The sequence below is a fragment of the Triticum urartu genome, chromosome 7A, assembly GCF_056163025.1.
Source record: "Triticum urartu cultivar PI428250 chromosome 7A, HENAU_Tu73, whole genome shotgun sequence".
NCBI classification, from domain to species: Eukaryota; Viridiplantae; Streptophyta; class Magnoliopsida; order Poales; family Poaceae; genus Triticum; species Triticum urartu.
Window position 1 is genome coordinate 58856517 of NC_141879.1, and position 17533 is coordinate 58874049.

The 17533-nt window shown below is 48.5% G+C and overlaps 1 protein-coding gene across 1 annotated transcript; it reads left to right on the top strand.

Moving 5' to 3' along the window:
- The first annotated feature begins 14075 nt into the window (after nucleotides 1–14075).
- LOC147957722 (uncharacterized) lies at nucleotides 14076–14651 on the top strand. Its single transcript, XM_087531839.1, has one exon. It carries the CDS (start codon nucleotides 14076–14078, stop codon nucleotides 14649–14651), a length of 576 nt encoding a protein of 191 aa, XP_087387965.1.
- The last annotated feature ends 2882 nt before the right edge of the window (nucleotides 14652–17533 follow it).

Below are 17533 nucleotides of genomic sequence, written 5' to 3' on the forward strand. Positions count from 1 at the left end.
TCCTTTCTTCTTCTCCTCTCTATTTCCCTCTCCCGATAACTTCAACATGAGGGGGGGTCGATATACCCCTCGGATAACTTTGACATGAGGGGCGGTCGATATATATATATATATATACCCCCTCTCGACTGTGATAATAACATATACCGCGGGAGCACCCCCCGACCCTCTCGCTCGACCAAAAACTCTCGAGGACACCCAAACCCTAGAAAAAAAAGATGTCGGTCTCCTACCCCCTCCCGCCGCGCCCCTACCCGACAAACTCTCTCGAGGCCACCCCAAACCCTTGAAGCGTTGTCGAGGCCACCCCAAACCCTAGAGAAGCAGCGTTGAGGCCACTAATTAATATATATGATTCCTTACTATGATTAGCTAGATAGTTCTACGTTTGCCACTAATATATCCATTTGTCATGTTTGAATAATAATTGCCATGTTGTAAATATTTGTAGAAACTATGGACACCACCCGAGACGAAGCAAACGAAGCGATGTTGAGGGACATAATCGCAGAAGGAAGTGATGCCGTCTTGTTGTATCTCAACGACACCGATGGTACTCAGGAAGGAGAGGATGAAGAAGCTGGCTCTGGTGACCTAATGCCGGTGCAAGAAGAAGAACGTGAGGACGGCTCCGGTGACCCAATGCTGGTGCAAGAAGGAGACCGTGATGACGGCTCCGGTGACCGAACCGAGTCCGGCCAGGTATATATATTAGTTAAGCCTGTGCTGACTAGCTAATTGATGCATTCATTGTTTTGGTATGTACACATATTAATTAAGTCTTTGCTCTTTTTTCTAGCCCTCCGGATCGAGCACAACTGAGGTAAAGAGACGACGCCCGAAGAAAAAGTTGAGCTCGGATGAAAGGTTTGAGATCATAGCAATCACGCCCGACGGCCAACCTATTGAACCCAACCGAACAAAGAAGCCATTTCTTGCTCAGTGCGGGGTTCTCGTTAGGGACAAGATCCTGATCAGCATCCACCAATGGTTCAAGCCGGCTAAAGAAGACCCTGAGGTGTCTTACGTCAATGATATGCAGAAAAATGATCTTTGGACTGAGCTGAAGACAAATTTCACCCTACCGCCAGAGGATGATCCGGAGAAGCCAGTTGAGCAATTAATCAAGTCTTTTTCTCTTAAGAAGATGGCAGACCTATTCAGGAGGTGGAAGAATGACCTGAATAGGTTTGTCGAGAAAAAAGAGACACCAGAATTCAAGGGCATATATGAGAAGATCAGAGATGACTGGCCTGCATTTGTGGCCTACAAGACATCGGAAAAGAGTAAGAAGATGTCGGCGACAAACAAGAAAAATGCTGCGAAGAAGAAGCTTCACCATCGCACGGGGTCAGGTGGCTACCTCGTAGCCCAGCCTAAGTGGGCCAAGGCTGAGAATGATCTTCTTGCAAAAGGGATCGAACCAGAGACAATGAGCTGGCCAGACCGTTGCCGGACTTGGTTCTTCGGGGCTGGCGGAACCTTGGACCCTGTAACAGGGAAGTGCATTTGGACGGATGAGCAACTTGACATACCCTTGAAGAAGCTTCGGTACTATATCGCTGCAGCGCAGAAAGGGACGTTCCTTCCAGATAGAGAGAACGACGAGCTCACAAAGGCCCTCGGAAATCCTGAGCACCCTGGACGGAGACGAGGCACGCCAGGCTCCATTCCGTGGAAGGCTGGGTTTCCGGACGCAGGCGGTTACAAAAGCCAGGAGAGGAGGAAGAAAGTGCAGCAGTCCGAACTGCAGGCGCTTAAAGAAAGGGTACTCGGGATAGAGGAACGAGAAGCAAATCGCAGCAAACGAACTGCCGAAGCTTCCCCTGAAGCTACCCTGCCATCTCAGCGGAGAAGCAGCGTGGCTTCCACCGAGCTTCTTCAGCCGGAGCTTGTCTTGACGGCTCCTGCCAGCTATCCCGTGGATGCTATCACGGAGGCTCAAATTTGCCACCTTATGACGCAATGGATGAATTTGAAGGTCAAGGCGGCTGTTGGCTCTGTTTTTCCTAATGAACCCGGCGCAACTTTTCACTGCCGGCCGATTCCAGAAGGATATGCTAAGGTCATGCTGGATGAAATAACGGAGGGATTTGAGGACCTCCAGCTTGACCACCCTACCGGAGAAGGGGAGACTCGGCTGGGTTCTTCTCTGAAGACTCCATGCCTATGGCGGAAGGAGCTCATCAACCTTCCGAACTGGACGCCTCCGCCTCCTCCTCCTCCTCCGGCGAGTCAGGGCACTCCTCCTCCTCCACCGCCTCCTCCTCCGGCGAGTGACGATCAGGGCCCTCGGCCGGCTCCTTCTCTGGCGCGTGGCAGCACTCCACCTCCTTCTCCGCCTGCGCCGGCGCGCCCGAGCAGCCAGCCTCCTCCTTCTTCGCCTCGTCAGCAAGGGCGGAAGAGACCCGCCGCCGCTCCGGCAGCTGCTCCGGCGTGTTGTAGTCCTTCTCCTCCGCCTCGTAAGCAAGTCAAGAAGACTGCCGCTCCGTCTGCTCTGCCGGCGTCTAGCAGTACAGCCAGAGGCGGGAGGAAATACAGATTCGGTCCTTCTCTGAAGACTCCAGAGAAGTTACCATACGAGAGGAACCTGGAGGAGAACGCGAGGATCGCGCGAGGTGGATGACTGGTTTGAAGGGTTGAAAGCAAAGAGAAATCCACCTCCGAAGGAGAAGCTAGATCGGGTGAAAGTGAAGCGCACTCTGGCTGCCCTGGCAAAACCACCCAAGTCTCCGCTGAAAGGCAACTATGAGCGCATTATTGCAAAGACATGGGCCGAAGCGTCACGGTCGGGAAGTACAGTCAGTGATCAAAGGCTGAAAGAACGACGAGCAGCTGGGAAACAAATTGCCCAGCTCGGCGAACAAGCAAAGCAATCGTGCCCCCCGCTCAAGGTGCCTAGCGTCGATCCGAGGATGGCGCCCGGTTATAACAATCCGGACGATTACCTGCCCGACGATGTAGATTATGATTTCCTGGACGTGCAGATACACAGATACGAGTACGGGAAGCCTCTCGTCAAAGATGAAAGATCTCTAACAACGATGATGCGAAGATTGCATGATTGGTACATGAAAACCTGCAGAGAGTCTAGGGGGAGGGATACTTTGTATATGAGAGTTAAACCGGAGCATGACCTCGTTGGAATTGAACTGTTGCATATTCCATTTGAGGAGTTCTATCAGTTTTTCAATCAATTGGCCCTCGATAAAGTAACGGTCACCTGCTACTGTCTGTAAGTACTACTACTTCTGTCATTAAGTCTCTTTATATAGCTCAGCTCTTTCATTGCATGTATTTATAATTATCCTCACTATATTATGCAGATTGAAGTTCGCCGAATTGAAGAAAAGACAAATCGGTGATATTGGGTTCATTAACACAAATCTCATAGATGCAGTTCAGGTTAAAGATCATGCCGCAGATACTGAGGCCAACTTGCTACGATCATTCAAAATAAATGAACACAAAGATATAATACTCTTTCCTTACAACTTCCAGTGAGTGTTGTCTTGTGCATATTCGGTTTCCCTTATATATTAGTCCAGGTTATAGTAATGTAATTGATGAGTTATGCATGCGTGCGCAGTTTCCACTATATTCTCCTGGAGATTAGGCTTGAGAAGGGAGTAATAACTGTCTTGGACTCGACACGAAAAGATCCCCAGGAGTATGCGGACATGACTGAAATCCTCAAGAAGTAAGTTAAATCGATCATTATCCACCATATCAGCAAATTTGTTCATTTCCTGATATCAAGTAATTGTTTTCTTTTGTCTGGCAGTGTTTGGAGAAAATTCAGCACAAAATCCCCGGGACTCCCGAAGGAGCTGGAATTTAGATACCCGAAAGTAAGTACTATAGTACCATGTTCCACGCGTCTCCTAGCTATTGATTCAAGCGCTAGTTTCATCAATACCATTTGGCATTCTTGCTTATCTGTTTGATTGACCTCTATTTCTTGTAAAGTGGTTGTGGCAGGAACAAGGGAATGATTTCTGTGGATACTACATCTGCGAGTCCATCCGCCACACGACCTGTGAGCGGGGCAGGTACTCTGAGAAACAATATGAAGTGCGTAAGAAATAATATTCACAATTTTTGTTTATTACCATCATTTGTGTTGAGTTTCATTCATTCATATATATATGTATTGACCCCCTTCTTCAAATTAGATGTTTCGGCAGCGGGATGAACTCCTAGAACCAGATCGCATGCGAGCAATTCAAGAGGAATTGGCGGCATTCTTTCTTGACCACGTGATAGCTGAAGACGGAGAATACTATGTGGTCCAGGCGTCCATAGTTTAAGAGATTATATTTGTAAAAGATAATTATTGTATATATGTAGCCGGTAGTGTCGGACGATAGATATACGAGAACTTGTTGTTCGACCAATCTCTCGAAGAAGGAGAGGTGGTCGATATCACTTCTCTCTGTATGCATATATGTTCATGACGATCTTCTGTTTCCTTCATTTGCTTACTAGCTAGGTAGCATGCCTAGTCCTCTCTATACGTATGTATATATAGTACGTAGCGTTGACCAAGCACGGACATAAGAGAGGACACTTCTCTCTATTAATTAGCTATCTAACACAATATATGAAATACCTAAATTAACCCCCCAAAACCCCCAAACCCCCCCCCCTTTCAAAAAAAAACCAAAAACCCCAGCCACAGAAATGCTGACGCGTGGAGGTCTATTGGTCCCGGTTGGTGCCACCAACCGGGACCAAAGGCCCTCCTGCCTGGGCTCGGCGCGCAGGTCACGTGGAGGCCCATCTGTCCCGGGTCTGGTTTGAACCGGGACTAAAGGGTGAGGGTATTAGTAACGACCCTTTAGTCCTGGTTCGGGAACCGGGACTAAAGGCCCTTACGAACCGGGACAAAAGGCCGGTTTTCTACTAGTGACACACACACACACACACACACACACACACACACACACACGCACGCACACACACACACACACACACACACACTAATGCTCTTGTCTTCCCTACTAGATTTTTCTACCACGTTCACTGGCTGAGTATATTGATTTGAATGAATGTCTTCCCTTGTTTGTGGTTGGCATTTAGCTGACTTGGCTCTCTACTTGCTTGGATTGGTTGTAGATGGGAGATCGAGTAGCATATTGGTTTAGATAAATGATAGGTTTCCAGCGTGTCGGAAAGGAGTATGGAGTTGAGTTCTAATTTTTTATTACCACTGATCGCAATGGCGCAAGATGTTCCTTTGATAGTTTTATGTGGGTACGAGTTTCTTTTGAAAGTACATATGGCTAAATGTTGATCTTCAATGTTATTTCATGGTAACCTTTGTTCGAAGGAAAATATGCTTATTTGTAATCTTGATTATTTATGTTATTTTTGCAGGCTTTCTCTCAGCTTTGTTCTCAGCAGTGGGCTTTGCTGATTGTTTTGTCCAAAATAAGGTATTTCAACGGAAATCATATGGCATGCCTGGATTAAATCTTGAACTTTGCTACTAAATATTTGTACTAAACATGGTGCAAGTCGCTTGTCAGTTTTGCCTCATAATCCTAGCTCTCATAGGTTGATTTTCATGATGTTGCGTACATTTTACTGAGGTTATCCTCTAAAAAACAATTTTTATATTTGTGGTCTTTTTAGTAATGGGCACTGTAGCTTAAAAATGGTGTGTATTTCTGGACTCGCATGTATAGTATTTTGATGGAAATATGCATGCTTCTGTGGTATACTATGGTGGACTATCATGCTTGATGGCAAGAGGTATGCTGTTACTTGACTACACATTTATCTTCTGATGATCTTGAACAGTGTATTTCAAAATAGATTGACATAGTAGCACACTATCTTGCCCTTCTCACTATTTCTATGGGCATAGGTTATATCTATTTTAACGGTCAGTGCAATTTACAGGTTTCCTTTCACAGCATGGTGTTCTATCCTTCACTTATTTTTCAGGTTTAGCAACCTTTTTTTGCTGGTTGGTGTCAACATGGCTGAATAGGTTCTTGAGTTGCTGTACTAGCGTTTTATTCCAACTGAGATCTATAATTTTCTGATTGCTAGCTAACAAAAGTAACTTGTAAAGTATGGTACCATGTCGTATTATATATGAACGTAATCTTGCCTTTTATTGTTATAATTTACTTACATTGTCAGTAAGTACTTAAAGTATATGGCAAATATGAGACATGCTTGCGAATCATCTTCTATTTTACTGATTTACTATGAAAGTATTGGTCTCCAGTGTTGCGTGTGGACCAATGAGCAGCTCAATACCTTTTCAGTGGTGAATAAGGATAAATAGGATGAAGACAATAAAATACATTTCAACGGAGATGCGATGGTGTTGTACAAGTGGATTTATTGCTTGGTTTTTATAACCTCTTTCCATTTCAATATTATGCATTAGCGCCTTGTAATAGAAGATATCTCACAATCAGATTTGAAGTGAGTCTACATAAGTCAAAAGATGGTTGCACATTGTTGTCCAAAACGTTATGTTCGATATACTCCACCAGAATTCATTGTTTATTTGTGGTCATATGCTCTTTTACCAATTGTTTATTCATTTTATATTATATTTGTTTCCTGCTCATAGTCCGTTTCATGAGCAATATATCGTCCCTTTGCCCACCGTTGATCTAATCTTGGGTACTTTAAATGCATGTTCGTCATGGTTTACTTAGGCATGTGCAAATTGAGACGTGCGTTGCACGTGCAAGCTTACTAGTTTAAATAAGATAGATTGACAGATAGAAAGAGAGAGAGAGAAAGAGAGAGAGAGAGAGAGAGAGAGAGAGAGTCCATCAGACATGTATACTAAGTTTTCTAGTTTTCTAGGCAAGTGAGAGAGACGTGAGAGTGTTTTTAAGAAAAGTGAGAGAGAGAACTTGTGTGTCAGGGAGAGCCTTTTATTTTTGTAGGTCAAAGAGTGCAGCAAGTGTGTGAGAGAGAAAACACGTGAAAAAGAGAGCTTGTGAGACAGAGAGCATGCATGTGATAAAACAAGGTGATAGATGTGCATGCAATCCTCCAGTGTTCACAGAAACTAAGCCCGGTAATTGACATGCACCGGACCAGCGCACCCATCTTCAGGTTTTCGAATGGTTGGATACGTGCATGTAGCAGGGCTGCAGCGATCCTGGGTACAGCCAGTACTTTCCCTTTGGATGCCCTATTCGTGACAGATTTCTTTTATGTATTGTTTTATGTATATCTTTGCAAGCATGTGTGGGTCTACCATGCGGGACACCTTTTCTGCAATGTACCACATTTTTTTGGTAACGACCAATAACTACAAAGAACTGTTTTAGTAAGTACGTACTCCCTCCGTTCCTAAATATAAGTCTTTTAGAGATTTCAAATGGACTACCACATACGGATGCATATAGACATATTTTGGGGTATAGATTCACTCATTTTGCTCTGTATGTAGTCACATGTTGAAATCTTTAGAAAGACCTATAGTTAGGAACGGAGGGAGTAACAGATTTTGCAGAAATTCTATGGTAGTAATGACATTCTCAATCTTTCCCCAAAGATATCCACATACACTGGATCCAGGTTTTATCTTATATGTTGACTTAATTGTGTTTACATAGTTGTGAAAACACAAGGATATCTCCTAGCAAAGATCTTTTTGGCAGCAAGTAATTAAGAATTAATACGTGCTAGCCCCCCCCCCCCCCCCCCCCCCCCTCCCCCCCTCTTTATATTCCTGGTCAGAACACAATTTTCAAATCTGTGTTTGCTCTTCGTCTCCACAGTCCAGACTCCCACCGGACTACCCCACATCAGCAGGAAAAACAAATCACCCCAGGGCTCCCTGCCAAGCATCCCCCCTTCTACACTACCGAAACCAGGTTTGCTTTCATCTTCCTTCCTTGAATATATTCTCCTCATCCCATTTCTGCTTCCTCATCTTACAAACCTGTTTGGTAACTTGGGCAAGATCGAGAAGGAGGTATGGGGAAAACATCACCGATTCCTGCTGACAAAACCACAGAGAAAAAAACGGAGCTACCTTATGACAAAGAAGCAAATTTAGTTGATAGTGAAAGAACTATCAGCGATGATTTTATGGGGATCGCATACGGTGGTAGCCAAGCCCAGGATGACGACCTGGAAGGAGATTCTGCTACTGTATTACCTGCTGTCGGACGGAAGGAATCGAGATCTGTTGGGAGCACTGTTGTAAGCACAAAATCTTTACCAGTGGCACAACCAGGAGACTGCGTAGGTATATCTCTCCCTGAGTGGCTGAAGGTTATAGATTCAGGAGCAGGGATATGGACAACTGTTAAACAATTTCGAAAAGATGGGAAGCAGTATGACAAGGTTAGTATACTCATGTTCTGCTGCGCTCTTTCCACTGATAATTTTTGTTGTGTGCTAATCATCTCATAGGATATGGAGTGTTTGCACAATGAACATATAGACCGAATGATAAATTAGTTAGATTAAGAACCATGTGTTTTGCTTTAGTTATCTTATAGATTTTTGATCTTTTGCGTCAGAATAATATTCTGCATTTGTTTCTGCACTATTTTGTATTTCGTTTTGCACAACCATGCACATATGTGAAACAAAACATAGGGCTCATCGATATCATGCTTTTATAAAATTCTCTTTTGTACTGACTGGTTAAACTAATTTACATTAATTCGACTTATCATCTGACATTATACAATCTGATGCCGTAATTTAAAAAATATAATATCAAAATAATGCATGAACTACATGTTATTCTTTGGCGTTTAACTATACATCTGAATTCGTCATAGCATTTAACCCAGAATTCAACCAGTGTGAGTTTGATCTGTCCACACACTTTTGGATGCTCACTTGTTATAGCCTTTAACCGTAATTCATATGAACATGCAACGCATAAGGAACTTTTAGTATAGAATTCTCGATTGTCTGCTCTCACCACAACATTTTCCCTCTTGTTTATTAATAAATAACAACTTATTATTTTATTACAATAGTAGCTTTCACCTTTTGTATTCTCTATGCAATGTTACGTACACGTTGAATCGTATAGTATATGTTAAATTAACAATATCTTTTTTCCTCATTTCAGTACTACATTCACAAGGAATATAGTCACAGATTCTCCTCCAAACCCAACGTTCTTGAGTTCCTATCAAAAAGAACTGTGAAGGGGGTGCTTATCAAGAAGGTACTTAATTACTTAACTTCAAAACATATAGTAATTGTACAAACATACATATGATTTTGTATTTTCCGTATATATTTACAAGTGTAAATTTCGTATGGTATTCTTTTTTTGGACAGAGATCAGCTGATACTTCCACGGACAATCATGGTATGTGTAATCTGACCAAGGCATTTGAATATATTTGTCTACAATTATTGTGTGGAATACTCAAACATAGACTGCAAATATAATCCATATCATGGATGGAAATAGGCATCTACATGATCACAACATAAATAATCGGTAGTCCAATTACTCAACCAAAGTTAATATATGAAACGACATTATTTTAGGTTATCTCGTGACATGAAAAAAGAACTACTTTATACAAATATTACATGGGAACCCTCCACATGATCAGGTACATAGTTTTACAGTAATATTAATTACTTAATTTCAAATAATTTCCGTATATCATCCCGTCTAGATGAACAATCATGCTAGCCACAAGTTCAAGAAATACTTATGGTCAACAAATAGTAATTTTGAATAACTCATGGAGGATGTAACATGTTAGTGGTGTTCAACACTTTGACACCCTTGAAATCTTTTGTGCTAGCAATATTTTGGCAATAATTTCACATACAAATCCATACATCAAGATACTTAATATATTAATGTGAAAACATCTTCCTGAGTCTACTTGCACATATGCATTATTCATTGGTATTTTTTGCATCACAATTTCCTTTTATTATTTGGATTTATAGCAAGATAAAAAAAATATCTAGCTACAATGTTTGCAGATAATAGACGGGCCACCAAAAGGCAAAGGATGACAGCGCCAACTTTAAGTAATCCTACTTCCATACCACCTAGGTTTCTCTAATTTTGAGAGGTTGCTACTTGTAGTGTTGTTCAGTATTTCAGACTAGCTTCACGGTCATGTATGCTAGTAGTTATTTTGAGAAGAATTTCATGAAAAAATGCAACAAGTCAACAATCACTTATAGTTCATGATGATTCCTAGTTGCATGATCACTAAACATTACACACCTTCTCAGTGTAGAGGTTGTTATCTTGATATGTATCTATTAGATGCTATTATCTGTGATCATTGGGTAAAGAATATTTGTTGCTCATGGCTAGATTTAATACTTATATTAATACAACAACATTGAGAAAAAGCCAATATTTATTAAAACAAATCATAAATTTCATATTAAAGGTTTCTGACTAGTTTGAATGGACGTGTTCTGCAATTATATAATACGTCTATGTTCATACTATTTTACATGAAATGTGCAGGTTCGAGTTTATCGACGGGCGGACGAACAGCACCAACTTCTACAAAACTTCCACATGGTTTTGTGTAATTTCATGAAGAGTGCATTGAGACATTCAAGATTATTTATAGTGCCAGAAATATGTTGGATGCAACGTTATTGGAAAATTAATATGTAATCTTGTAGTATATGTGATACTTGGTGGTGGTTGTTGAGGAATTATTTAATTAGACTGTTATATTTTGCATAATTATTTAATTAATTAGTACTTATTTGATAAATGAGTACATACCTTTAATCCTAAAAAGATTATTAGTCAGTCCTCCATTAGCGGAAGCTGCATCGTTATGAATGTCCACAATAGGGAAATTTTGACAATGGAATACATTCGTAGAAATATTTTGGTTTTCTCATAAGATTTTGCAGTCCCTAATCCAACCTATTTTAGCCACTATGAGTAGTGACGGACACTTCTCAATGCATGGCGAGGCTAGTGCACCAACTGCACTCACACAATGCAAGAAACTCATTCCTTATCTCCCTGGGACGACTGAAGAAGACCATCACACTATTGTAGTTAGTCACTTGTACCAATGATATATGTCCGACCATAAATAAAGAAGCTATGGTCCTAAAAATTCGTACTACTCTAAGAGCATGTACAAGAGGACCTAGTAAAAGTGATCCCCAAACATCCGCGGACGCGTTCAAAAGCTGGTTGCACTTCACGTCAGCCTCATGGCTGAAGCAACGGTTCGCTGCCACCTTCTCCTCGGATTGGATGGACTCGAGGTTGGCCTGTGTTAGACGAATAAGCCGCGGCTGCGGCCAGGACGCGTCGGCGCGCTGGTGCACCGGCCAGATTAGCTAGTGCATGCACATAGTTTTTTTTTTTAAGAAATTGTTCATTCAAATCACGAATCAGTATAGAGTAGGTGACCCTTACAAGCACACTGAAACGTAAAAACAAAAGACCATGAACACCTAGAGCACCTTAAGACAACCATAACACAAGAAGATCGCCGGAGCCCTGTGTCATCATCCCTGAATCTTGAGAGAAGACACCTGCAGCAGAAGGATCTGCAACTAGTCGCACAGGTCATCATCTTCGACCACGGTACAATTGCCGCCCCGCTGCTTCCTATTTTCTTGACACCAGCGCTGAGAGGGCATGGATATCAATCCAACACACCTGCAACAGCCGTCGCCATCTTTGGCTTTGAGTACCGCAAAAAGTGTCCCTTCCGGAAGGAAGAGAACTCGAGTCATCCGACCGGTCCAGCACCGCGGCCGGGCCATCCGCCCGGGCAAAGCAGGATCTCCCACCAGCATCAGTGCAGAGGAAGGAGAAGAACAGCAGCAGCAAATCGTACCAACAAGGAAGAAGAAAGGTCTTCGTCTCCTTACCTCCATCGCCCATCTGAGGATCCAAACGGCCAGTGCCAATGGACCTCCAACCACCATAGCCCGCGACCTCGACGAGATCCGGGGATCCCCAACACCGCTGGCTCCTAGACGAAGGCAAAAACCTCGCCTGACCGCGAACGGAGCCCGGAGAAACTTATTCCGACGCGACACCACCGCAACGGCCTCGGCAGCGTCTCCGTTAACCCTAACCCTACCACACACACACCTAGTGAACAGACCCGAGGTTCCCCCTCCCTCCCGCCGCCGGGGCGGCCGACGGAGAGAGAGGGAATCGGCGGCGTCACCGGCGGCGCGCAAGGGACCCCTGGTCGCCTCCTTGATCGCCTCGAGAGCGATCCAACTTTTCCGGGAGTTAGTTGTTCGCGCGTATCGGATTCAGCTGTTAACGGGGCTCGAAACCGCTCCAAAGCCCCGAGCACGTCCAGTGCATGCACATAGTTAGCAGGTAGTTAGTGCGTGTGTGTAGTTGCACTAGGTAGTGGACGGTGTAGCAGCCGGGTCACGTGTATGACCGAGGGAGTGTGCGTGCGTTGGACTGCTGGCGATGAAGCCCGAGGACTGACCGAGTCCAGGCCGTTGGTGGCCGCGTCGTCCGCATACGGGCGCGCGAGCCAGGTACGGCATGGGGCGCGGGGGGACGTGGGCTTGTGCGTACGAGCGTGCGTATAAACCACGAACGTCTCTGTTTATCGCTGCAGCAGCTGAGTTCGTGCTCCGGAAAAGAAACAGGGGCCGTTCGTGTGGACGGCGGCGTACGTGCGCGGGCAAAATCCTGCTTCAGGTCTTCTTTCTTCTACCTTCGTCGAGCTGTGAGAGAGAGCTAGCTAGGGCTGCGCCAACAATTGGTATACGGAGCTTCAGTTCGGGCGTTCACCGGCGACCATGGCGCTCGACCCACATGGTCCAGGCGCGGGCGGATCGGCGATGATGGCGATGCCGATGCTCACCGTGGACTACTACACAGTGTGGGCAATCAAGGCGCATGCGTTCCTCGACGTGCACACTGTGTGGGAGGCGGTGGCGCCGGGCGACACGGCGGTGAACGCGCAGGACAAGACGGCGCGCGCGTTGCTCCTCGGGGCGTTGCCGGAGGATGTGCTGCTGCAGGTGTCGACGAAGCTCACCGCTAGGGAGGTATGGGACTTCCTGAAGGTGAGGTTCGTCGGCGCCGATCGGGTGCGCACGGCGAGGCTGGCGACCCTACGCGGCGAATTTGACCGGCTGAAGATGGCGGACGGCGAGAAGCTCGTGTACGGCAGGAGGCTCGCGGCGAGGTACACCAACCTCGGGGAGCTGCTAGGCGACGGAGCACTTGTCAAGCAGTTGATGGATACAGTGCCGGATCACCTCTTCCCCGTCGTCGCTGGCATCGAGCAGTTCCACGATGTGACGACGATGGCGTTCGATGAGGCGCTCGGGTGGCCGCGCGCGTTCGACGAGCAGGTTCGGCGCCGTGGACAAGACGATGGCGAGCGCGGGGGTGAGCAGCTCCTCAAGATGGCGGCGCAGTGGGCAGCGCGGGAGTGTCGACACGGCGGTGCTCGGGACGACAACGACGACAAGAGCGTGGCGTCGAGCAGCAGCGGGAACCGCGCGCGGATGTTGAATATATGGTTTTGTGCATGTATATTGTATAGCCTGGCCCACCTTCTAGTCATTGTATAGTTGACATTGTGGCCCACCTTGTACTCCATATATACGTGCGCTTTGCACCGATCAATACATCGTGAAGCATTGTCAAACTCTCGTTTCCAACATGGTATCATACCTAAGATCCTAAAGCTAACCCTGTGCCGCCGCCGCCGCCCAACACCACCGCCGCCGCCGTCGCCGCCGCGTACCCCACGCCATCGCGACCGCCGCCCCGCTTCCGCCCCCCAACCCGCCGCGCCGTCCTTCGGCCACGCCGCCTCCCATCCGCCGCGCCGCTTCTCGCGTGACGCCGCCGCCCTCGTCTCCCCATGGCCTCCCCTGGCTCCTCCGGCACCACCCGCAGCCGCCGCACCAATCCGTTCGAAGGCCCCGATCCCGTCGTCAACCGCGACCTCAACATCCTCGCTCAGGTTCCGGTCGTCCTCGACCACCTCACCTCCACCTACTATGCATGGAAGACTTACTTCTCCCTTGTGTTCCGGGAGTACAACATCCGGGATCACATCGATGGCTCCGTGGATTCCCGCTTCATCGAGGACGATGAGGAGTGAATGTCCATCGACGCCATACTCATTCGTTGGTTGTACACCACCATCTCGAAGGACCTCTTCCACACGGTGGTCTCCGCCGACGATGATGCTCACGCCGTTTGGACCAAGCTCAATGGCCTCTTCACTGACAACGCGGTCCAACGCAAGGTTTTCTTGCACAGCAAGTTTTTTGGGTGCCAGCAGCTTGACTCGTCTGTCGATGATTACTGCATGCGCCTCAAGAAGCTTGTTGACGAGCTCCGTGACCTTGGTGAGAAGATCTCTGACGAGCTCCTCCTCAGCACCCTCATCGCCGGCCTGAGCGATGATTTCGGGAACGCCGCCTCTAACATCCCTCTCATCACCAACTCGACGTTCCCCAAGATCGTCGCCTACCTGAAGTTGGAGGAGAGGCAGATGCGGATGTCACACACCCGGGCCACCCACACCGCCCTCACCGCCGGTACTCGCGGCGGTGCGCCGCCCACCGCCACGCCGAGGCCCGCCCCGGGCCCCTTCCAGGCGCCGCCGCCGCCCGGGTTCCCCTACCCGCAACCGCAGCCGGCTCCTCCGCCGCCTCCTTCTGAGCAGCAGTAGCAGCGTCGCTGGGGTCGCCGTGGCCGCGGCGGCCGAAAACTGCAGCAGCAGTAGCCGGCTGCACCCGGTGGGGCGCCGCGCCAGCAGCAGCCGCAGCTCCCCCCGGTGCCCTGGCAGGCCGGCCAGAACCCCTGGACCGTGGTTGTGCACGCGTATTCCATGCCTATACCGTGTGCCCCCGCTCCGGGCCTTTTCGGGGCCCGCTCGGCCGCTCAACAGGCGCTTCACGCGGCCCCTCAGGCGTACCAGACCGTGCCGCTCTACGACCCCTCTGCGGTCTATGGGCTACCTCCGGCCAGTGGGTTTGTGGCGCCCCCGCCTCAGCCAGCGGCGCCCGCCTCGGCTCTCCCACCGGCGCCTTCGGACCCCGCGCTCCTAGCGGCCGTCCACACCGCCCCCACGCCGCAGCATTACACTGGCGGTGGCGACTGGTATATGGACACCGGAGCCACGGCTCACATGGCTGCCAACCCCGGTAACCTTCTTGCCGCTCACCCCGTTCACACACTGCTCGCATTACCATGGGTGACGGTTCTTCCATGCCTATTACTCATGTCGGACATGCTGCTTTTCCTTCTAATTCCATGCCATTATATCTTTCTAATGTGCTTGTCTCTCCTGACATCATTAAAAATCTTGTTTCCGTTCGTTCTCTTACACGTGAAAATCCTGTTACCGTTGAATTTGACATGTTTGGCTTTTTTGTTAAGGATGCCCGTATCCAGATGGTGCTCCACCGATGTGACAACCCCGATGAGCTCTACCCGGTCCACTCATCTACCTCCTCCGTCGCTGCACCCATGGCGCTTTCCGCCGGAGTGGACTTTGGCACGCTCGTCTCGGTCATCCCAACATCGCCACCCTTTGTCATATTCTTCGGAGTTTTTCATTCACGTGTAATAAGATCGACGATCACACTTGTCATGCTTGTCGTCTCGGCAAACATGTTCGTCTTCCTTTTAGCACTTCCTCGCATGTCGCATCATACCCGTTTTATTTAATTCATAGTGATGTTTGGACCTCTCCTGTTGCAAGTAACGTGGGCTATCTTTATTACCTTGTCATACTTGCTGATTTTTCGCACTATGTGTGGACCTTCCCGTTGCGGCGAAAGTCGGACTCTGTTGCCACTCTCATCGCTTTTTACTCTTATGTCTCCATGCAGTTTAGGCGTCCCATTCATGCCTTGCAAACAGACAACGGGAAGTAGTTTGATAACCTTGCGATCCGCAACCTTCTCGCCACACACGGCACGATCTTTCGTCTCACTTGCCCGTACTCTTCGCAACAAAACGGCCGCGCTGAGCGTGTGCTTCGCACTCTTAATGATTGCGTTCGCACCCTCCTCTTTCATGCCAACGTGCCAGCACATTTTTGGCACGACGAGCTCGCCACCGCATCACTACTCATTAACATTCGCCCTTGTCGCACTTGCGGGAATTTTGCACCTCATCACCTATTGTTTGGCACGCCACCTTCCTATGCCGACCTCCGCATTTTCGGTTGCCTGTGCTACCCCAGCATCGCTTCCACTGCTCCTCATAAGCTCGCACCTCGGTCTGTGGCCTGCACCTTTCTCGGCTATCCCCCCAACACCAAAGGCTACCGCTGCTATGATCCTATCTCACATCGGGTGATCACTTCACAACACGTTTACTTTGATGAGATGGTTTTTCCGTTTCAGCAGGTACCTTCGTATGTTGCGGCTTTGCCCGCTCCCGTGCCTCTCTTGGGCCGCCTCCCGGCTTTGAGGGTGCCCCCCCTCGCCACGGGTCGAGTTTCTCCCCGGTTGGCTGCCCTAGGGGCCGCACCTCCCTCGGCGCCCGCGACGCCCCTGGCGTCCCCGGCCTCGACCACACCGGCGGCCTGGCCCGCCGCCTCGCCCGCGGTGGCCTCACCCGCGGCCGCTTCGCCCGCGGCAGTCTCGCCCGCCGCCTTGCCCGCGGCGGTCCCGGAGGAGGCGGGCACTTCTTCGTCCTTGCCCGTCTCCACTCCGGACCCGCTGCCCCGCCCAATGACTCGCTCTCGGGCTGGCACCCTCTGACCGAGCACGCGGTACCCCAGCGATGAGTACCTTCTCGCTGCTTCCGTCTCAGAGCCGTCTCCTCTCCCATCGTCAGCTCGTGCCGCCCTTCGGGATCCTCATTGGCTCGCTGCGATGCAGGAAGAGTTCGACGCGCTCCAGCGGAACCGTATCTGGAAGCTCGTCCCTCGGCCGCCCCGTGCCAACATCATCATGGGGAAGTGGGTCTTTCGGCACAAGACTCGTCCGGATGGCACTCTCGAGCGCTATAAAGCTCACGGGGTGGTTCGGGGTTTTCGGCAACGCGCGGGCGTGGACTTCACCGACACATTTGCCCCAGTTGTTAAACCAGGCACGATCTGCACCGTGCTCCAGCTAGCCGTGTCCCGAGCTTGGCCTGTGCATCAGTTGGACGTGTCCAACGCCTTCTTGCATGGCCACCTGGCTGAGCAGGTGATCTGTGAGCAGCCCACCGGCTTCGTCGACGCCATGCATCCAGATCATGTGTGCTTGCTCTCCCGTTCACTTTACGGGTTGAAGCAGGCACCTTGGGCCTGGTACCAGCGCATCGCCGCCTTCCTACAGACGCTCGGATTTACATCGACTCGCTCCGATGCGTCCTCTTCGTGTATCATCACGGAGTTGACATGGCCTACTTGCTGCTGTACGTCGATGACATCATTCTGACGGCATCCACTATCGCGCTTCTTCAGTGGCTCACTGCTCGTCTTCGCAATGAGTTTGCCCTGAAGTACTTGGGTCCTCTGCATTACTTCCTTGGCATTGAGGTGGTTCGGCGGCCAGATGGTTCTTCCTGCATCAGCAATGCTATGCCCATGAGCTTCTCGACCGAGCTGGC

Bases quoted from the DNA above. Each gene is read 5' to 3' on its own strand.
- LOC147957722 (XM_087531839.1), top strand. From the start codon at position 14,076: ATGTCCATCGACGCCATACTCATTCGTTGGTTGTACACCACCATCTCG.